Source organism: Hypanus sabinus, chromosome 16 (genome assembly GCF_030144855.1).
Source record: "Hypanus sabinus isolate sHypSab1 chromosome 16, sHypSab1.hap1, whole genome shotgun sequence".
Lineage (NCBI taxonomy): Eukaryota > Metazoa > Chordata > Chondrichthyes > Myliobatiformes > Dasyatidae > Hypanus > Hypanus sabinus.
Window position 1 is genome coordinate 11217482 of NC_082721.1, and position 23828 is coordinate 11241309.

Below are 23828 nucleotides of genomic sequence, written 5' to 3' on the forward strand. Positions count from 1 at the left end.
TGGCTGGCTTTGTTGATGTTCATGACGCTGAACGCCTGTTCACACAAATAGGTCGAGCCGAACAAAGAGTAAAGCGCAAATGTGAAGTAATACGCTGCACCTCAACAAAGGTCAATGTATATAGAGTGCGTCATCTATTGAGAAAACGCCAGAATTGCGGGGAAAAAACGTTAACAAGGTTTATTAATATAATTTCATCAAGTTCTGCGGGCCGGATTAAACAGCTTAACGGGCCGCATATGGCCCCCGGGCCGTAGTTTGCCCATGCCTGAAATAGACAGTGTGTGAGGGAGGAAAGGAAGGTGATGGAGAAGGGATGCACTCAGCCCGAAGATGTAGGGGAGAAGAAAGAAAAGGATAATAAATTTGAATGCATTCTTAGGGATGAAAAGAGAGGAGGAGGTGGAGAGTATCTTAATGTATCTATTTTAATGCTAGGAGCATTGTAAGAAAGGTGGATGAGCTTAAAGTGTGGATTGAAACCTGGAATTATGATGTTGTAGCTATTAGTGAAACATGGTTGCAGGAAGGGTGTGATTGGCAACTAAATATTCCTGGATTTAGTTGCTTCAGGTGTGATAGAGTAGGAGGGGCCAGAGAAGGAGGTGTTGCATTGCTTGTCCGAGAAAATCTTACGGCAGTGCTTTGGAAGGATAGATTAGAGAGCTCCTCTAGGGAGGCTATTTGGGTGGAATTGAGGAATGGGAAGGGTGTAGTAACACTGATAGGAGTGTATTATAGGCCACCTAATGGGGAGCGTGAGTTGGAAGAGCAAATGTGTAAGGAGATAGCAGATATTTGTAGTAAACACAAGGTGGTGATTGTGGGAGATTTTAATTTTCCACACGTAGACTGGGAAGCTCATTCTGTAAAAGGGCTGGATGGTTTAGAGTTTGTGAAATGTGTGCAGGATAGTTTTTTGCAACAATACATAGAAGTACCGACTAGAGATGGGGCAGTGTTGGATCTCCTGTTAGGGAATGCGATAGGTCAGCTGACAGATGTATGTGTTGGGGAGCACTTCGGATCCAGTGATCACAATAGCTTCAATATAATTATGGAGAAGGACAGGACAGGACCCAGAGTTGAGATTTTTGATTGGAGAAAGGCTAACTTTGAGGGGATGCAAAGGGATTTAGAGAGAGTGGATTGGGTCAAGTTGTTTTATGGGAAGGATGTAATAGAGAAATGGAGGTCATTTAAGGGTGAAATTATGAGGGTACAGAATCTTTATGTTCCTGTTAGGTTGAAAGGAAAGGTTAAAGGTTTGAAAGCACCATGGTTTTCAAGGGATATTAGAAATTTGGTTCAGAAAAAGAGGGATGTCTACAAAAGACATAGGCAGCATGGAGTAAAGGAATTGCTCGAGGAATATAAAGAGTGTAAAAGGAATCTTAAGAAAGAGATTAGAAAAGCTAAAAGAAGATATGAGGTTGGTTTGGCAAATAAGGTGAAAGTAAATCCGAAAGGTTTCTACAGTTATATTAAAAGCAAGAGGATAGTGAGGGATAAAATTGGCCCCTTAGAGAATCAGAGTGGTCAGCTATGAGCCGAGGGAGATGGGAGAGATTTTGAACGATTTCTTCTCTTCGGTATTCACTAAGGAGAAGGATATTGAATTGTGTAAGGTGTGGGAAACAAGTAAGGAAGTTATGGAACCTATGACAATTAAAGAGGTGGAAGTACTGGCGCTTTTAAGAAATTTAAAAGTGGATAAATCTCCGGGTCCTGACAGGATATTCCCCAGGACCTTGAGGGAAGTTTGTGTAGAAATAGCAGGAGCTCTGACGGAGATCTTTAAGATGTCATTAGAAACGGGGATTGTGCCGGAGGATTGGCATATTGCTCATGTGGTTCCATTGTTTAAAAAGGGTTCTAGAAGTAAGCCCAGCAATTATAGACCTGTCAGTTTGACATCAGTGGTGGGTAAATTAATGGAAAGTATTCTTAGAGATAGTATTAATAATTATCTGGATAGACAGGATCTGATTAGGAGTGGCCAGCATGGATTTGTGCGTGGAAGGTCATGTTTGACAAACCTTATTGAATTTTTTGAAGAAGTTACGAGGAATGTTGACAAGGGTAAGGCTGTGGATGTAGTCTATATGGACTTCAGCAAAGCCTTTGACAAAGTTCCACATGGAAGGTTAGTTAAGAAGGTTCACTCGTTAGGTATTAATGCTGGAGTAATAAAATGGATTCAACAGTGGCTAGATGGGAGATGCCAGAGAGTAGAGGTGGATAATTGTTTATCGGGATGGAGGCCAGTGAATAGCGGGGTGCCTCAGGGATCTGTTTTGGGCCCAATGTTGTTTGTAATATACATAAATGATCTGGATGATGGGGTGCTAAATTGGATTAGTAAATATGCCGATGATGCTAAGGTAGGAGGTGTTGTGGATAATGAGGTGGGTTTTCAAAGCTTGCAGGGAGATTTATGCCGGTTAGAAGAATGGGCTGAATGTTGGCAGATGGAGTTTAATGCTGAGAAGTGTGAGGTTCTACATTTTGGCAGGAATAATCCAAATAGAACATACAGGGTAAATGGTAGGGCATTGAGGAATGCAGTGGAACAGAGAGATCTAGGAATAACAGTGCATAGTTCCCTGAAGGTGGAGTCTCATGTAGATAGGGTGGTGAAGAAGGCTTTTGGAACGCTGGCCTTTATAAATCAAAGCATTGAGTACAGAAGTTAGAATGTAATGTTAAAATTGTACAAGGCATTGGTAAGGCCAAATTTGGAATATTATGTACAGTTCTCATCATCGAATTATAGGAAAGATATCAATAAATTAGAGAGAGTGCAGAGACGATTTACTAGGATGTTACCTGGGTTTCAGCACTTAAGTTACAGAGAAAGGTTGAACAAGTTAGGTCTCTATTCATTGGAGCATTAGAAGGTTGAGGGGGGATTTGATCGAGGTATTTAAAATTTTGAGAGGGATAGATAGAGTTGACGTGAATAGGCTGTTTCCATTGAGAGTAGGGGAGATTCAAACGAGCGGACATGATTTGAGAGTTAGGGGGCAGAAGTTAAGGGAAACACGAGGGGGTATTTCTTTACTCAGAGAGTAATAGCTGTGTGGAATGAACTTCCTGTAAAAGTAGTAGAGGCCAGTTCAGTTGTGTCATTTAAGGTAAAATTGGATAGGTATATGGACAGGAAAGGAGTGGAGGGTTATGGGCTGAGTGCAGGTAGGTGGGACTAGGTGAGATTAAGAGTTCGGCACGGACTAGGAGGGCCGAGATGGCCTGTTTCCGTGCTGTTTGTTATATGGTTATATAGGACAGAATGGGTAATTGAAGGAGAGGGAAGAGGGAGGGAAAAGTTGGAGAAATCGATGTTCATGCCATCAGGTTGGAGACTACCTATGTGGAATATGAGGTGTTGCACCTCTAACCTGAGAGAGGCCTCATCATGTAGAAGAGGTGACCATGAACCAACGTGTTGGAATGAAAATGGTGAGAGGAATGACCATCTTCCCACCACTAACAGGGTTAAGAGTTCCTCTTGTCCTCACCTACCACCCCATGACCCTCTAACATCCAACACATTACTCTCCGCAATGTCCGCCATCTTGAACACCAAATACAACTTTACCTCCCCCCCACCCTGTGCAAGGATTGCTCCCTCGATTTGCTTGTCCATTCATCCTTCCTCACTAATCTCCCTCCTGAACTTACAACTCCAAGCAACAAAAAATGCTACAGCTGCCCACTCATCTACTCCCTCACCTCCATTCAGGACCCCAAACAGGTGAGGCAACACTTCACAAGCAAATCTATTGGGGTTATCTACTCTATCCAGTGCTCCTGATGTGGCCTCCTCTACATGAGAGGGGGCGCACTCTGTTGAGCACCATCACCCCATCAGCAAAAAGCAGAATTTCCTGGTGGCCAACTATTTCAATTCCTATCCCTATTCCTGTTCTGACTTGTCAGTCCATGACCTCATCTTCTGCCATGAAGAGACCTCTCAGATTGGAGGAGCCAATAGCTCATGTTCTATCGAGGCAGCCTCCAACCTGAAGGCATGAACATCAAGTTCTCCAAAGTCCAGAAATTCCACCTTCTACCCTTCCCTCCTCTTCAATTCCCCCATTCTGGCCTCTTATGTCTTCTCCTCATCTGCCTATCACCTCTCCCTGGTGCTCCTCCTCCTTTCCCTGATCCAATTTCCTCTCCTATCAGAGTCCTCCATCCCCAGCCCTCTGGTATTTTCTGCTGATCACCTCCCAGCTTATACTTCATCTCACCTCCTACCTGGTTCTACCCATCACATTTCAGCTTGTTCTCCTTCCTCTCACCAATCTCCTTATTCTGGCTTCTTCCTCTTTCCTTTCCAGTCCTGATGAAGGGTCCGAGCCCAAAATATAACTGCCTATTCATTTCCACAGATGCTGCCTGACCTGCTAAAATCCTCCAGCATCTTGTGTTGCTCTAATATTTCTTTTGTGTGGCGGTGTGGCAGCAGATAACCTTAAATATATCCAATACTAGAGAGCTAGTAAACTGGAGATTGGTCTACAATTTCAAATACGTTACCACCTCGTCTAATGGAAGGAGCCCTTGAAGTAGGGCCAAAGCTTTTTAAAAAAAAACTGCCTCTGAAGGATTGTCGATACTAAGCATTATCTAACCAGCTTCAGCTACCAAACAAAACATGTCAATTTTCAAAAAAAAAGCAAAACTGGTACAGATTTTTGGAAATGTTAGTTACATGATACATTAAACTGCAGTATGGCAGAACTAATATTGTTAGTTGCCTTTCAGCTTACTCAAAGATTGAGATTAATGTGACACATTCCCTTTCCAAAGCTTGGACATATTTGGGGCTTATGTTTTTTTTAAAAACTAAAATAATCACATATTAGTCATTAATCCAACTTTGATCTAAAGTACATACTACTGATGCAAAAATTTCCTATTTGTAGGGAATATTACAAGGGCTTAGATAGTCATTCAATGTTGTGAATTGGTAAATTACTTTTAATATGCTTTATTTTTTTATATCCACAAATCCAACTGTTCAACTTTCTTTTAGAATGACATGTATTTTACTATATTTATGTCCTCACTTTGTACATACACTGGAAACTAGCAGCAACTCTGGAATCACTTAAACAGAAGCACCACGGGATGAGACCAGGTTCATAAGAAGTGTCTACAATGCAAACACTGGCTGGGTAAGCAATAACTAATGCTTGTAAGCAACAAATTCATTCACATTTCTGAAATCTAATCCTTTTAAGAAAATGAATACCTTAATTTTCTGTTTTTATGTACTAAAATTTTAGAAATAGCAACAGTAAGTGCACATTCTCTATTCATGTCTGAGAGGCCATTAACTAGAGTTACAACTTCTCACTTCACTCCCATCCCACTGTTTTTTTAATACCTAAAAATAAATTTGTTATGAATTCACAATAGAGCCCCACTGCCTTCCTGGGGTGCAAAGTGCCAAAAATAACAGGAGAAATTTATTTTCATTCCCAACTTGTGTGATAAATCTCTCGCTTAAAGATAGTGACTCCTTCCATATTCCACAGAACCCCACTTAAAATTTTTTTATACATTTTATTGAAAGGATGACAACTTTTGACTGCAATCATATGATCTATGCCCCAATCTCAATGCATTAATAGAAATAAAAATTGTCAATACAAAATAAACTGCTGGAAATATCCAGGTCAGATAGAGTCTTTGGTGAAGCTAGCATTACAAATCAGTAACCTAAAAGGATTGTAATCAAAAATAATCCATAGTTACTGCCTACTCCACTGAACATTTTCATCTTATTCTTCTCATTCCATCAGTTCTTGCCTTTATTTATATTGTATCAAGTTTAAGTTGCCTTTTACATCAGTATCTATCACTAATTATTTTCCCTGACACTTAGACCAACCATTTATTGTTTACCAAATGTCAGCAGTAGGTTTTTGATAATGATGTTAAGGAGATATGGCTAATTATCTCAAATGTGAATGAATATGTCCTATCTTTGAACTTAATTGAAGAGTTTCACTATCTACCTAAACTCGTGTTGTGTTCACTTTTAACCCTACTTGACTAGCAATAATCAAATTGCATAATAATTAGTATTATGCAAGACTAATATTCTTATATAAAGACTTTGCAGATTTAAGCAGGACTAAGGCTGGAATTTAACCACAACACTGGATCATGTCATACCAGGGTATGACTAGGTCAAGCTTTGACCCATTAAAAGCCCATTTACAAGCCAATTGAAATTCTTGAGAGAAAAAACAAAGACCTGTTGCAGTTCAACTTTAAAACATTACAAGGCTTGAAGTAAGATCTTCACAAGCAAGATGACAGTTAAATGAGACTAGCTTGAATGGAGCATTTTGGTCGACATGGACCAGTTGAAGGCCCTGCTTCCGTGTTATATGACTCTATATAAGGTATCGTATAAGGTGGCACTATTCAGTAATGTTGATATTGCCATATATAATTTAAAATCACAATTATTTTTTGAGATACAGTGCAGAATAGGCGCTTCCAGCCCTTCGAGCCATGCTACCCAGCAACCTCTTGATTTAATCCTAGCCTAAACAATTTACAGGGACAAATTAATCTACCAATTGATACATCTTTGCACTGCGGGGGAAAAAAACTAGAGCACCCGTAGGAAACCCATGCAGTCACAGGGAGAACATATAAACTCCTTACAGGCAGCAGTGGGAACTGAACCTGGGATAACTGGTCCTGTAAAGAGTTTTGTTAACTACACTACTGTACTCAATTACATTTTTCTTTAAAATTCAGACAGAGGATATATTGTGTCAAAATTAAATTACATTAACTTTGAAGTGTAAAGTCTTGATTACACAATGCTTAAGAAACAACTAAAATATTGACAAACACAATAAATGGTGGGTGTCAATTTGTTTAATAAGTCAACTTCTCTATTTCAGTATTACAAATTGGCAAGATTGTTTGCTTATTTTCCATGCAAAAATCAAAAACTGAAGCCAACACTAATTTCAAAAGCAGAAATTTATGTTCTTATGTTCTTTAGATTGTCAAAAGACAAGGATCATTAAAAGAGTAAAAGTGATACAAATAAGTCCTTCCAGGTGAGGCAACACTTCACCTGTGAGTCGGCTGGTGTGGTTTACTACGTCTGGTGCTCCCGGTGTGGCCTTTTATATATTGGTGAGACCCGACGCAGACTGGGAAACCATTTTGCTGAACACCTATACTTGGTCCGCCAGAAAAAGCAGGATCTCCCAGTGGCCACACATTTTAATTCCACGTCCCATTCCCATTCTGATATGTCTATCCATGGCCTCCTCTACTGTCAAGATGAATCCACACTCAGGTTGGAGGAACAACACCTTATATACCGGCTGGCATGAACATTGACTTCTCTAACTTCCGTTAATGCCCCTCCTCCACTTCTTACCCCATCCCTGACATATTTAGTTGTTTGCCTGTTCTCCATCTCCCTCTGGTGCTCCCCCACCCCCTTTCTTTCTCCTGAGGCCTCCCGTCCCATGATCCTTTCCCTTCTCCAGCTCTGTATCACTTTCGCCAATCACCTTTCCAGTTCTTAGCTTCATCCCACCCCCTCCAGTCTTCTCCTATCATTTCGCATTTCCCCCTCCCCCCACTACTTTCAAATCTCTTACTATCTTTCCTTTCGGTTAGTCCTGATGAAGGGTCTCGGCCCGAAACGTCGACAGCGCTTCTCCCTATTGATGCTGCCTGGCCTGCTGTGTTCTACCAGCATTTTGTGTGTTAATGTTTGAATTTCCAGCATCTGCAGATTTCCTTGTGTTTGCTCAACAAATAAGTTGTGCCTCTTTTTAATTATAATTTTGAGCCTCCACTCAGTTGTTACAGAAATTTGGAGAATACTTGTGATAAGTGCCCTTTGCATTTTTCCCTACCTCTATACAGATTTACAATATTTCCGCAAAAATGCCTAAAATTATTCCAAACCTTGGCTGACAGCCAAGAGAAAATAGTACTGCACCCATAACTCTTCCTGGGAGCAAGCTTAAGACTTTCACAAAGGTATGCTGGAAGGTTCCAAATGAAAGTAAAACCACCTGTATGTAGGTCATTAGGTTCACTTTTGCACAACTCTTCATGCCTCACTGTAGAACAAAATGGCACTCCTTTTTGGCAAAGAATGCTACATCACGCAAGAGGGTGTAGAGAACAAAAATATTCAATTAATGAATATTCAAGTTAATGGCATAACTCTACATTCAATTTTAAAACTTATTTTAACCTTAAGACAGCAATGCTAAAACATGCTTTTGGAACACCCAAATTTCCTTCTATTCCACTTGCTGATTCCTTTCAATAGACCGGCCCCTATAAACCTCAGGTTGTGATATCTGTTGTTTATCTTGCAATCTAAAAATAATCTATATATTTTTTTTTTAAAATCAAGCAAAAAATACCTTGACTTATTTTTCAGCAAAGTAAAATAACTTTTTGTTCTCAGCACTCAACTCAATTTTGGGAGCAATGCCACAGAATGAAGTGAAAAACATTTTAAAAAAAGAGAAACAAAACAATGTTTACTGTTCTCTTGTTCATGTTTCTCCCAGTTGTTGATTTTATTATTTCATTTTGGGCACCACAATGCATAGCAGTTAGCTCAATATAGTGCAGGCGGTCAAAGTTCAGAGTTCAATTCCAGTGCCACCCATAAGTTTGCAAGATCTACCCGTGACCATGTGAATTTCCTATGGGTGCTTCAGTTCCTTCCCACAGTTCAAAAAACGTATTGGTTAGTAGGTTAATTGGTCAATGTAAATTGTCCTGTGATTAGGCTAGGGCTAATTAGGAGGGTTGATGGGCAGCATGGCTTGTTGGGCCTTAAGGGCCTGCTCTGCACCTCTAAATAAAAATTATTTTACTATAAAACACAAAACAAATTTTTAATTGCAACTTAAGACAATTCTGCAATTGTTCTGAATCATAGATCAGTCCTTTCTCCAGATGGGCTCAACAGCTGATGGCAAAGAACTCAACTATATCAAAACCAAATACTGGATACCTTGAGGGAAAATCTGGTGTTGGAAACATTCATGTCATACTGACATGTCATTTCCAGTATCTTTAATAACTTCATAAATGTTACATCACTCACTTTCCCTAGGCAGGTTTGATTTAGGCAGGATCAGCACTGTGAAACCTACTAACAATTGATTACAACCATATGCATCTTCCAAACCTCTTGTATCCCTTTTTAAATATTTTTCTCATCTTTGGATGTCCTCATTTCATAGATGGCTTTGCTAGAAAATCTTGTTAACATTTTGTTTGTCATTTCAGGAACAATAGTACAGAAAACCTTTGTGTTTCTTGAACATAGGTAAACAAAAAAAGTCATTTTCTTTTTCTCTTGCATTTTCAAGTGTTCCTCCTACACAACATTTCCTGATCTAAACAGCCCATATTTTGTAAGCCTTCAATACTTCACACAACCATTGGATATCCGAATTTGTTATTATTCCTTTTCCTTCTGGGTCCACATTACCTTCCATCTTAAATGTGAATGCCAAATCTGTTGAAATGGTGAACAGTTAGACACAATGACTGGTCCCTATATCGCTCAAACTGACTGCGAGATTGCTGCACTCTAATTTAATTAGTATTACCAAAGGTGTTGTCAGCTCTGGAATTCTCGGTCAATCTTTTAGCTTCCCCATTTTTCTCTTTGCTCGGATAGGTCAGATTCCTTTTTGACTAAGGTTTAGTGAATTTTCCACTTATTAAACACAGTCAAACTTTATTTGTACTTAAGACGACTTAGGATATTTTAAAAAATGCTCTTATAAATGCAAGTATGGTCATGAAGACAATTACAGGAAACTATCATTTTTGAGGATTATTCCTATTATATTGCATAATCACAAACCCCCCCGGTTTCCTTTGCAGCTCAAGTCTAGGGAATACACATTCTGGTCCCGCCAAACACGTGAGATTGAGACAGCTCTCCCACTCCAAGCCCCAGTTTGTGTAAACGCTGTGTAATTTGCTACCCCGTCACAATTCAGTTCCAAGGAATGACAGACAGCACACTGCATACAATTAACGGAATTATATTTATGAATTGTAACTTAACTAAAGGGTTAGTAAAGAAAATGAAGAAAAATCACAAAGAGCCTATTATAATTAAACAGTCAAACGTGAACAAGTTGAGCTCAACACTTCCCCAAAGTAATAATCTCCAGTCCTCAGTAGACCCCAGCACCTTACTCCATGGAATCATGGTCTCCCAGCAGGTCGAATCCTATGGCCGCCCGGTTCTTTCCAGTGTCTTCCCTCTTCCCTTCCCGCTGAACAAAGGACCCCAGCTCACACCGGTGCAGGTATACAACCCAAAAACCTGCTCCCCTGATTGGATGGCTCACATTCTGCAGTACCCATTAGAAATACACTGCTTCTACAGAAAGACCACTATCCTGGCAATGAAACCTTTCCTAGGATGTTACAATCAATCAGTGCAATAGTCTAGAGTCCCAGCTGGTTGGTTTTGTTTGGTATAGAGAAACTTGAGACAGGATCTCAGTGAGGTATACAAGGATCATAGTTCAAAGTATGAATACATTATACAACCTTGATATTCACCTTCTTACAGGCAGCCACAAAACAAAGAAACCCAAAAGAACCCCCAAAAAACTGTCAAAAACACAATGTGCAAGGAAAAAAAACATTGGGCAAATAATAAAAATATGCATTCAGGATGGAAGTGAGTCTACAGACACGAAGCTAGAGTAGGCCACAGCCTCAGGAACAGTTTAACGCAAATCTGAGTAAATGTTGCAGAGCAGTGAGTAGGCCCGATGTCCTGCCTTTTCAATCTGGTCCAGCATTTAAATCATCCAGAGAAATTTCTCTCTCCTTAGTGGATCTATAACCACATAGTGTTTGTTTAAGGTACAGGAAAGGATATTTAGAGGGGATCTACTTTTCTACCCAAAGGATGCTTGAAATCTGAAACACTGCCTAAGGAGTGGCATGATCACCTGAAAAGCTACACGCCGTATGTTTTGTTTCACAGGTCTCCAAGGAATTAGGCATGACATCATGGTTCAAAATGTTGTAAAATCACACAAAACCAAGTAAAACCAGCTGCCACTTGAAGACATTTATTTCCTACTGGGTGTGGAACATGCGGCCGGAGTAGTGCACCCAAAACTCAATGCCAGTTCACTTTATAGTGAAACTTCTCCCTGCTTTATTATTTTAATTTGTTTTCCCCAAATTTAATGGTGTGTTTGATTTACTATTGTGCGTGCAAGTTGCAGCCTAAGTTATTGTGTCATTATTTGTGAAACTGATAGTCCTCCTTGGTTTCTTTGATGCCAAGTCACAGAAAGTGTTAATGGTTGATGGTGAAGGAAGATTATACTAATCAAAACATTAGCAGGTTTATTAGGAAAGCATTTCAATTCCAAGTTATGCTCTGTTATAACAAAGTGACCAGTGAATCAAGAAATTAGTCTCCACACACTGAATAAGTACAAGGGCAGCATGCTATGTAATTCACCTCAAAGCTGCTGAATGGATGTGCTCTGAGAAGCACACATTCTCCTCAGACCATGTCCATGCAGTGACTCAAGAGATGAATGAGATATGAAATATTTATATCCCTGACCTACAATCCAAATAAATCAATAGTAAACATGCAGTTTTGTATAACTGTTTGGCAAGACTATTCAGCACAAACAACATAGGATCTTGGTCAGAATGAAAAGGTTTTGAGGTCAGGGTTAATACATCAGGTGGCAGATACGTAATGAACCAAACTATGTCAAGACCAGTCCACTGTTCGGACTTACTGCCTACAGTTTCTCAGCAACCTAACTTTACCTGGGCCAGATACAGTATTTTCCTTGATTTATGAACATTGTGTTATTAACTCATCAGGGCCTTCAGATTTTCATTTATTTCCATAGTTACACTCTCTACCCATTGCCCATTACACTTAAAATATCCACAGAGCAGCTCACCCAGCCTTTAATAATGTACTACTTAATCAAATGTTCTCTTTCATACAGAGGACTTACTGAATAGAGGACAAATCCAGCTGAGGTCTCAATGTTCAGGCTCTTAACAAAAAGGCTCCAGCCCTAGAGCATTCTAACAGACTTTGACAGGAGGCAAAGCTGAGGATGTAACTTTGCCTTTCAAAGTGTGAATCATTTTTAAAGGAGAGCCTCTGAAATTCTGACACTAAAAAAGTACTAAATAGTTGGCTCCCATGGTCCACTCTCTCTTCTTCAGCCCTTTACCTTTTCCATCTATCACCTCTCAGTGTCTCACTTCATCCCTTTCCACTCACACCCACTTGCTTTCCCCTCACCTGCCTTTACATATTACCTTCCAGCTTATGCTCCTTCCCTCCAGATCATCTTATACTGGCTTCTTCTACCTTCCTTTCCAGTCCTGATGAAGAGTCTGGGCCCAAAACATCAACTCGATAGCCTTCTTAACAGATGCTGCCTGACCTGCTGAGTTCCTCCAGAATCTTGTGTATGCTACTCTAAACAAGTGTCTTTTAAAAAGAAAGTTACTTAAAACAATTAGACTAAAGCGACAGAAGTAATGCCATGTATCAGTAAGTTTCAGATGTAGAGGGGTACTGTTAATCACTCACACTCATTTGTGAATAATTGAATGTTAAGAACTCCCTCTGAACCTTCCTGCTGCAGAAGCATAATTCAGCTCTATGTTCTGTTGATCAAACATAGAGACCTTTCCTTTAAGGATTCATATCATAGTTTGCCTCTATTTTTGCAGATAATAATTATACAAGCAGTGCTTCCTATTCATAGTTCTACAGGGTGCAGTAAAACTGAATCTGAGACTCTCAGAGCTTTGCTGATATCAGATTACTACATTTACCAAACAAAGGGCTACTATATTTTCTAACATACTCTGATATCGCTGAACTTTTTTATATAAACACAGTGGATTAATAAACCTCCCAAGTTTAAAGGAAGTTGGAAACTAAGCCCCAGTGAGTTTTTAGAACAGTGGGAAATAAAGCCCTGCAAGTTTCAGCTTTAAAGTCAATCTGAAACTCAGAAGCACTCCAGACTCGAGCCTGAATTTTGATTTTGATTATATCCATAAGCCCTCCCCCCACCACCTACAACCTCAAACATACAGCAGCCCCCAAACCTCCAGTGACACACGGTTGAGCACACGAGTATGCAGATAACAGTGCCTTGGATAATGATGGTATCCTTGTTATTCCGACGAGCAAATCAGATGCTAAACATTCAGAAACTGTATCATCACAGATTCAATTTTCAATGTTGGATTATTAATTAAATCAAGTGAATCAGTTTATTTGCCTAATTTACTTGGATATTATCTTCGGCTTTCTTTGCAAGCTAAAATTAGTACTCTGCAAGTTACTAATGACATAAAAAATAAAACACACAGGCACTCAATGGCCTCTTTATTTGGTACACCTTGGAACCCAATGTGGTTTTTTTCCTGCTGTCCATCCACTTCAAGGTTCACTATGCTGAGCAATCAGAGATCATCTTCTGCACACCGCTGTTACGTGTAGTTATTTGAGCTAATGTCAGCTTGAACCAGTCTAGCCATTCTCCTCCGAACTCTCTCATTAACAAGGTGTTTCTGTTCATAAAACTAGATTTTTTTGTCAATTTGTACCATTCTTTGTAAACTCTAGAGACTGCCGAGCATGGAAATCCCAGGAGATCAGCAGTTTCTGAGGCATTCAAACCACTCTGTCTGGCACCAACAATCATTCCAGTCAAAGTCACTTAGATCACATTTCTTCCCCATTCTGATGTTTGGTCAGAACAACAGCAAATGAACCTCTTGACCATGTCTGCAAGCTTTTATGCATTGAGTTACTGCCACATGATTGGGTGACCAGATATCTGCATTAACAAATAGGTGTAGAGGTATACCTAATAGTGTGTCCACTGAGAGCATGGTTAGCAAATTAAGAAAGACTCCTTCACAGTGATACAACAATATGAACTTTCCCCATAAAAAGCAGACAATACTACCCTCCATTAATAAAAAAAACTAAACATACACAACACTGTGCAGCAAATGTGGAGCAGGTGCAGTCCATGAATAAGCAATGACTGCAAGACAGCTGGGCAAATCCACTTAACTATATTAACAATTGCCTCTCCCTATGCAGAGAAATATTACATGTCTTTACGTAGCTCATTGTCAATACAAACCACTTCATAAATTTGGCTTCTGACTTCTAACAATATTCTCCCCTGCCCTTTTCCATCAGATCACATTGAGCACAAATCTACAGAGGGGAAAAAACACACATCAAGACTCGATGTGTTGTCTGACAAAAGCAGACGTCTGGGGGTGCACTGAGTGATACAATCAAATGATGTGGACAGGTTTGGGGAGGCAGGTAGCTTTGGCTCTCAGTACTTATCACAGGCCACAGATCTAAGCGGTTAATATGGCAAACACTGCAATTTCAGCAGCCCTTAACCTCCATTTATCAAACAAGCAGACATTAGTTTTCACAAATGATATATTAACAATAATGTACAAATCTAGCTCCAAGATGAAAGGTAACTTTTTTTAAAAAAAGTCATGCATTTTAAAAGGGGATGCAAGGAAAGGAATTAATGTTACAGTTTTAAGGAGGTTCAAATGTTGAGATCTTATGCTTTGGGTACAAGTGTTGAGAAGTGTGCTCAAAAGAGTCAATGTGAGCTTTATGTTTTTTTTAAACAGAGGCATAAAAGTACAAAAGCAACTTTAAGATGAACCTCAAAAAACTACTGGCTTGGTTTTACAAGGGCTACTGTGTCCATTTCCGGGCACAAATTTATTTTTTTTTTTAAAAAAAAAAGGGGAATCGAAACATTTACTTGGAACATGAGACTTGTAGCAAGAGTGGGGAATCTGGGCAACACACAAAATGCTGGAGGAACTCAGCAGGCCAGGCAGCATTTATGGAAAAGAGTACAGTTGATGCTTTGCGCTGAGACCCTTCTCGTTTGTGAATGGGAATCTGTGATTGTTTTCTGAAACACAAGAGGAGATTTGGGAAAAATCTGGTGGAAGACTTAAAAATTATGCAGTATTTATAAGGAAGCTGCTTCCAAAGAGTCAATTACCAGAAGAGGATAGAGATTAAAAGTAGCTGGAAAAAGAACCAAAAGAGAGGGAGCGAATCTTGTATTAATCACAATAGAGAACCACCTAGAAAGGCAGATGGAGGCTGATTAACTTACAAAAGGAAACTGGATATACATGAAAAGAAAGATCTTGGATGACTATGGAAAAAGTATACAGGAATAATGATAACACAAGGAAATCTGCAAATGCTGGAAATTCAAACAACACGTGTCAAAATGAATCCAAACTCAGGTTGGAGGAACAACACCTTATATACCGGCTGGGTAGCCTCCAATCTCATGGCATGAACATTGACTTCTCTAACTTCCGTTAATGCCCCTCCTTCCCTTCATCCCTCACATATTTAGTTGTTTTTTTCTCTCTCTCTGCCTGTTCTCCATGTCCCTCTGGTGCTTCCCCCCTCCTCCCTTTCTTTCTCCCAAGGCCTCCCGTCCCATGATCCTTTCCCTTCTTCAGCTCTGTATCACTTTCAACAATCACCTTTCCAGCTCTTAGCTTCATCTCACCCCCTCCGGTCTTCTCCTATCATTTTGCATTTCCTCCTCCCCCACTACATTCAAATCTCTTACCGTCTTTCCTTTCAGTTAGTCCTGACAAAGGGTCTCGGCCTGAAACGTCGACAGTGCTTCTCTTTATAGATGCTGCCTGGCCTGCTGTGTTCCACCAGCATTTTGTGGATAATGATAACTGAATGTTTTTAAAAAGCTACAGATAAACTATAACCTTCTGCAATATATATATAGTACATAACAGTACAGGCTCTTCAACCCATGATGCTATGCTGACCTATTAATCTACTAAAATCAATCTTGCCCTTCTGTCCCATATAACTCCTCTGTATTTCTATCATTCATGGACCTATCTAAAAGTCTCATAAATGAACCTAGTGCATCTGCCTCTACCACCATCCCTGACAGCACGTTCCACTAACTTCCAACATTCCCCTCCCATACTTTCCTCCAATCACTTTTAAATCATGCCCCCTTGTATTAACCATTTCTGCCCTGGTAAAAAAAAAATCTGGCTATCCATTCAATCTATGCCATTTATCTTGTACACCTCTATTCAGCCACCTCTCATTCTCCTTCGCTCCAATGAGAAAATCCCTAGCTTGCTCAACATATCTTCATAAGGCATGCTCTTCACATGGGGCGAAAAATGTGCAACATCTAAAAATCAGCTGCACAGCTGACAGAGTAACTAGGCAGAATGCCATATTAATGATTACTGATTTTAATCAATACTGTTTGCTCCATTCACTATTAGGACGCCACAGGAGAAATAATGCACAGGGAGAAACATTTAAGATCACTTAAGAGGTCATGTAAAACTGCAAGTGCTGTTAGTTATTCTACAGCAAAGCTGACCTGGAATTTGAAAAAGTACTTTGTGGGAGAAAGCACGCTCCTCCTTTGTCTGAAGCTGTGCTTGTGGCCTTGCTGGAAGTAGTACTAGTTCTGTACCTGCAGTTTGCCCTCAATCTATCATAACAGGAGGAAACAGTGGAGGTCATGCCCAAGTGTGAAACCATAATGACCTAAATGCAGCATCTCATAGCATTCTCTGAACTTATTCCCAAGTATTCAAACCTTTAGATATCAGCATATTTATTTGTTCCACCACATCAATGGAAAAATTGCTGCTAGCCTCGTATCCATATTTCACAGCTCTCCATTACAAATGGCACATCACCCAAATATAGAACATACAACATTACAACACAGTACAGGCCCATCAGCCCATGATGTTTTCCTGATATTTTAACCTTCTCCAGGATAAATCTAACTCTTCCGTCCTACATCACCCTCCATTTTTCTATCATCTACGTACCCAAGAGTCTTTCAAATGCCCTATTATATCTGCTTTACCACCACACATGGCATGGCATTCCACATACCTACCACTGTGTGCAAAGAATTTGCCTCTGACATTCCTCACTATTACAAAAAAAAAATCTCATTTCTTATTTAACCTAGACCAAATTGCAGGGAGCCAATTGAAAGGTGCATGGAAACAATTTTTCCATAGATTACTTTAATGTGTCCGTGGGCATGGCTGAAAATATTGGTTGTTGCACAACTAAATTGTCCTTCTCCCATACCATATTCTCTTCCATCTAAACATGTCCCCTGCTACATTGCATCATTAAAGCTCTCCCTTTTCAGATAGCCAAGGGCTGAGCTCATGGTACAAGAGCAAGAGAGTGAAGTTGAAATATTGGCATTGATTTACCAAATTTATAACTGACAATGCAAGCAATTTAGAGATTAGCAAAGCTTGAATCTTTCATCTGAGTAAATTCCAGGGAATTGTACTGGTCTACTTTTCACTCCAGATCTGTGGGTGATAAACGACTAAGAAGGCCACAGGTTGCATGGGAGATGAATTGTAGGACAGGTAGGCCAATAGCTTGGTCTCTACCATTTACACTGAACTTCTGCAAGTTCCCCACGAGACTTCTAGTTCTCCATGCTGTCCTGAATGCTTCATCTACATTGAGTGGCTTTGGGTCATGGGTTTCCATGAGCTGGCTAAGATAATAGATACTTCCATCTCAAAGGAACCTATTCAAGGATGTTCTCAGCCTACCTGGTGATCTCTTGCTGAATGGAAGCTTGAATACCTCAACAAATGTGAAATAATAATTTAATGCCCCACATTCAGGATGAGAAGGATCATTCATGATGGCAGGATTTGACAGGGCAATCTAAAAGCACAATGAAATGCTTGATACATTGCCAGAAAGCCATGTGTTATGTCAAACAGCATGGAAGTCTGACAAATACATTACACATGGCTTTGTACGGTGCCAGGAACTCAACTTTTGCAATATGGAACCATTTGGTGACCATCAGGCCAGTGATAGCTCAACATGAAGGGCAATAATTTCATGCTTTCATTGCAGCGTTTGAAAGGTTCCCAGGCTCTCAGCTTGTCGTTAAGCTCTTTTTTTTTTGCTGAGATTTAGATTCTACCAAATGGCTTGCCCACAATGTCCACATCACACATTGGCATACTTTGATTTAGAATTTTATTTTGGAAACATTCGTAGTCAAATCAAGTCACTTTTATTGTCATCTCAACCATTACTGCTGGTACAGTACATAGTAAAAATGAGACAACGTTTTTCAGGACCATGGCGTTACATGACAGTACAAAAACTAGACTGAACTATGTAAAAAAAAACCACGGAGAAAGCTACACTAGACTACAGGCCTACACAGGACTGCATAAAGTGCACAAAAACAGTGCAGGCATTACAATAAATAATAAACAGGACTATAGGGCAAGGTGTTAGTCTAGGCTCTGGATATTGAGAAGTCTGATAGCTTGGGGAAAGAAACTGTTACAAAGTCTGGTGACCAATAATCTTACACTGTGTTACACTGTGGTCACCTTGGGGTGCTCTAGTGATCAGCAACATGTGAATGGTTAGGTGACACTCTCTGCATATTAAAAACTGGGATCATATTAGTGAGTATTAGACAAAGATGAAAGGTTAACAAATGAAGGGCTCTGACCTGAAATGTTGAGTGTACTTTTTAACCATAGATGCTGCCTAGCCTGCTGAATTCCTCCAGCATTTTGTGTGTGTTGCTTGGATTTCCAGTATCTGCAAATTTTCTCCTGTTTCTGAATTATTAATTTTGATTCTTTCTCCATAGACATTGTTTGAACTTGAGTATTTTCAACATTTTTTATGCTCCAACTGTCAGATGAGCTGCTCAGTCTTGCCTGAAAGCTCACCACTAGGCTGCCTCCATCAATTCTTACCTCCCACTTCCAGCTGTAACTGTCAAGACCTCACAATGGATCAGTAGAAATCACAACAACCTATGTACAGAAGAGCTCCTTCAAAGTGATAATGGAAGCAGATTCAATGCTTCAGCACCTAGCTCATTTCTAACAGCAGCACAAATTCAGTTTTAAGCATCATATCCATACATATGGGTTGTGCAACTGAGGTGCAAACTATCTATAGATAGTTTGGCTAATTAAGACAGTTCCAATTAACCAGAATCCACTGTATTTGTTAATTTAATGTAAAAATTTTGATCTCAGGAAAAAAAGTCCTTCAACATCTAACTACATTCACCAAGGTTATAGTAAAACTCAGAAAGAATAAAACATTATCACTGCAACAGCTTGTGCAAACCAACCAGCAATTAACTAGCAAGTGGATGTTGATCCGCTGCTGAACATGTCCCTTCTGCTCAGTGCACATATCATTCTGTGCAAAGTCAAGATAGAATGAACACAGAGCTCTAAAATACATTGCTGGTGTCAGATCACCTAACTCCTGCCATTTACCAATTATGCATGCTTTCAGTGGGCATTAGGTGTGTGGAAGTTGCGACAAAACATGGGTTAAGATAATGTTCAGGCAAGAAAAGTCTTGAAGAGCATGGGTTCCTTTGCATAGCAGGGGACTGGAGCCATTTGGAAAGACAAGGACCAATAATCAAAGATTCAAAGTACATTTATTATCAAAATATGTATGCAGTATACAACCCTGAGATTTGTCTTCCCACAGACAGCCACAAAACAAAGAAACACCATGGAACCCGTTCAAAGAAAACTTCAACTAAGGGGCATTTATTTTACTAACTTCAAAGTATCATCAGTTGTTAGCTCGTGGTTTCTATTGACTCTTAATACCTGTATTGCAATGCCGAATGATCTTGCAAGTAAAGAATTTTAACATTGATTTGGTTATCAATTGGTCAATAACTGTAATTGCAAGTCCATTGTGTATGAAAATGGCATTTCTCTGTTCAGACTTCAGAACAGTGTGGGTGACAAGGGCCATGCTATTCTCCTTGTGCACAAGTAAATAAAGTGTGTTTGAGGAATGAGTGTAAGTTTCCAGAATCCACATTAATTCGCGATGACAGGGTCATGCACACTAACACCATCACCAATATATATCAAATATGTTTTAAGCAGAAAATATGAAGAGCATGCAAACTATTTCACAAGCAGTTGCACACAACCTAGGGGTTTGGGGTGCAAGACATGTTAGACACAGCTGATAACCAGTTGTTTGAGAGACAGTATATCCCTACTGTTTGCATGTTTAGTCCACACAGATTCAGGATCTCAACAAGCGAATTTTTCTTCTCCAACTTGAACAAGGAGCTGGAATTCCCAGGAATGGTGACTTTAAATTTTCTTCCAAGGAAGCTTTGAAACATCTTCAAATGTTTTACTCTATCCACCTGATAACCTTGTCACAAATCTGCTCAGAACACAGGACTTGAGGTTGGACGATGTGGCCTACGAATTGGAGCCCAAGTATTAGGCTCCCATTTTGGGAGTGGTGGCCTCAGAAGAAGGTGATGCTAGTTCACTTATCCTACCACTGGTGATATTGATCTGCATATGCAGTTGAGGAAAGTCCAACAGAAAATCTATGACATAGGAGAACAAAGGGTGGGTGGGTAAGTGGGTGTAACAGGTCCAGCAACAACCTGCACCAATTCCTTTAATGCTATCTTGGAACCTCGTCAGTGATTGCAAATTGTTCTCTACCTCCAATGTTTCCTTTGCCAACTGTTTAGCTAAAGGACAATTGCCTGTTTCAAAAGGGCACCACTAAGAAGAAAAATATCAAGGAAACAAAGGCAACTGATGCCCACAGGAAGGAACTTCTCAACTGTGACTTGCTCCTTGACACTCGCAAGTATGTTTCATTCCATAGCAAACTATCTGGTCCAATCTTGCCACCAATAAAGAGTCAAAGGCCAAATGCGAAACAATAAGGCCTCAGAAGCAAATGGGATTCCTGCTAACATTACAAAATTTTGCAGATTTCTGTCACTAATTTATCACCATCTCTCTGCCTGGAAAGAACAAAATGCTGTGGGAAAACTCACTGCCATAATCAGGAACTTCTTAAACAAAGGAGACAAATCTAATTTCACCAAAAAAAAAAACAGGGGTTTATTTATAGGGGTGAGACTCAGTCCTGCCTGTTGCAAGGATGACCACCACCAGTTCCATCACATCTATTTTCCCCAGCAGCCAAAGCACTGCTCCCCAAATCACAGTGGTCAATCCACAAAACAGCCAATTGGCCATAACATTCACTGCACAACAACTCATAGGAAATGCAGAAAACAGCATCAAGCATCATCCATGGCCATTTCAGTCCTCACAAATACTTTGACTCTTATCAAGAGACCATGCATTCTCAAGTTTAGCTCCCCAGCAAACCAAAGTCAATCTTACCTCTACTTTATGATGACACACACACAAATTGCCATAAAAATCCAAGCATCACATTTGTACGTTCTTCCTCTGCCATTTTTTGGTAGAACTGAAGGTACAGGCTTTGTTTTAAACAAATTCAGTTTAATGACTATTAGAAAGCAGCCTGAAGCCAGCAGAATAAATGCAGTTTTCTACCTCCAATACCTCCCCAAAAGATGTATTGAAGGGCACTTACCTCTGTTCCCCGAGGGTAGAACGGGGCTGGGGTATTTTGCAGACCATACATTGCAGTGTCAGTTTGATGGTTCTGCTGGTAATTCGGCCCGTCCATGACACAAAGCACTTCAAGCATTAGGCACTATCCAGCTGCATGTTGTACAGTTCTAAATGTGTGTAGTACCAGAGGCAAGGAACAAAGGCCACACAGGTATTATGTGCAACAGTCTTGGCACACCATGTCCTGGAAAAGAAGATTAAAAAGAAGACAAGATTTTTTTTGTGTGAGCTAAAGTATTGGTAACAATTTAGCTTCAGCTTGCAAAGTTCTTTAAATGAAGGTTTGGAAACCACTTTGGACTGCTTTCACACAACTCTTCAGCAAGAATGGCTCAGCTTATCATTACTGAAAATTTTATTTTTTAAAGTTGAGATGAATTTTGTAGTTGCACTGTACTGCCGCCACAAAACAACTAAACAGCTTATGTCAGTGATAAAACACTTAACTCTGATTTTAAATTTATTGTCATCCAAATGGAGCTCAAAACACCACAACATGTAGTTCCCAGAATGCAACAATTCTGAGAAACCAACTGTTGCAGATACTGGATATTCATTGCATAAGAGCAAAATTTGTTCATGCATTACAAACGACACTGATTTGTCAAGAGCAATTTAAATTCCATCTGAGTTCAGCGCTATGCAATGATTAATAACCTCATAGCTTCCAATTATATATAAATAGTACATGATTTTCTTTGGACACCAGTTTAAAAGAACTTGAAGATCGTGACTGGATGCTGGATATATCCACAAAGAGTTTTTTTCTATTGCCATGATCTTTGTTCTTAGTGTTGCATAAAAATTTCTTCTTCAATTCTACCACAAAGTCTGCCCACAAACTAAATTAAGCATTCTAAATGTTTAAAAAATATCTTTGGTCAGCAACTGATTTAAAAAAAATTCTTAAATAGTTTAATCAATAAAGGGAATAATTCACAATAAAACATGTGGAATTGAGTATAGGAGTAAAGAGGTCCTTCTGCAGCTGTACAGGGCCCTGGTGAGACCCCACCTGGAGTATTGTGTGCAGTTTTGGTCTCCAAATTTGAGGAAGGACATTCTTGCTATTGAGAGAGTGCAGCGTAGGTTCACAAGGTTAATTCCCGGAATGGCGGGACTGTCATATGTTGAAAGATTGGAGCGACTGGGCTTGTATACACTGGAATTTAGAAGGATGAGAGGGGATCTGATTGAAACATAAGATTATTAAGGGATTGGACACGCTGGAGGCAGGAAGCATGTTCCCGCTGATGGGAGAGTCCAGAACTAGAGGCCACAGTTTAAGAATAAGGGGTAGGCCATTTAGAACAGAGATGCCGAAAAACTTTTTTACCCAGAGAGTGGTGGATATGTGGAATGCTCTGCCCGAGAAGGCAGTGGAGGCCAAGTCTCTGGATGCATTTAAGAGAGAGTTAGATAGAGCTCTTATAGATAGCGGGGTCAAGGGATATGGGGAGAGGGCAGGAACAGGGTACTGATTGTGTATGATCAGCCATGATCACAGTGAATGGCGGTGCTGGCTAGAAGGGCCGAATGGCCTACTCCTGCACCTACTGTCTATGTCTATTGATTGCTTTCCAACTTATTTTCTAAAGTTCTCAAAATGCTTAAAAACCCAGGACTTTAGCCACATAAAGAAAAAATTTACATGACTAAATGGGAAGAGGGCTGGTGCTCACTGAATGCCTCTTTCTACAGGGTTTAAAGACCCTATAGACTATTTTCAATCAGAATTAGAATCAGGTTTAACATCACCTGCATATGAAGTGAAATTTGTCATCTTTGTGACAGCAGTGCAATGCAATACATAATAATAAAGAAACATGAATTACAGCATATATATAATAATTACATTAAGTGCAAAAATAGAAATAAAGTATCGAGGTAGTGTTCATGGGTTCAATGTCCATTTGAAATCAAATGGCAGAGGGAAGAAGCTGTTCTTGAGTCAGTGAGTGTGTGCCTTCAGCCTTCTGTACTTCCTTCCTGATGGTAACAGTGAGAACAAAGCATGACCTGGGTGATGGGGAATCCTTAATGATGGACGCCACCTTTTTGAGACATCACAACATTCTCAACCCAAAATGTTGACTATTCCTTTACCTGCACAGATGCTGCCCAACCTGCTGAGTTCCTTCAGCAGACTTTTTGAAGAGAGCATCAGCCTTACAGCATAG

General features: G+C 39.9%; 1 protein-coding gene across 5 annotated transcripts in view; it reads right to left on the minus strand.

Annotated features, from left to right (window-relative positions):
• The window catches only part of LOC132406011 (protein strawberry notch homolog 2-like), a 168508-nt gene that overhangs the window by 124513 nt on the left and 20167 nt on the right, over positions 1–23828 (minus strand). For all 5 annotated transcript variants that reach the window (XM_059991136.1, XM_059991132.1, XM_059991134.1 and 2 more), the window contains one exon: positions 21608–21832. In XM_059991136.1, the coding sequence (XP_059847119.1) occupies positions 21608–21724 (117 nt within the window). In that variant the 5' untranslated portion in view covers positions 21725–21832. The remainder of the gene's footprint in view (positions 1–21607; positions 21833–23828) is intronic.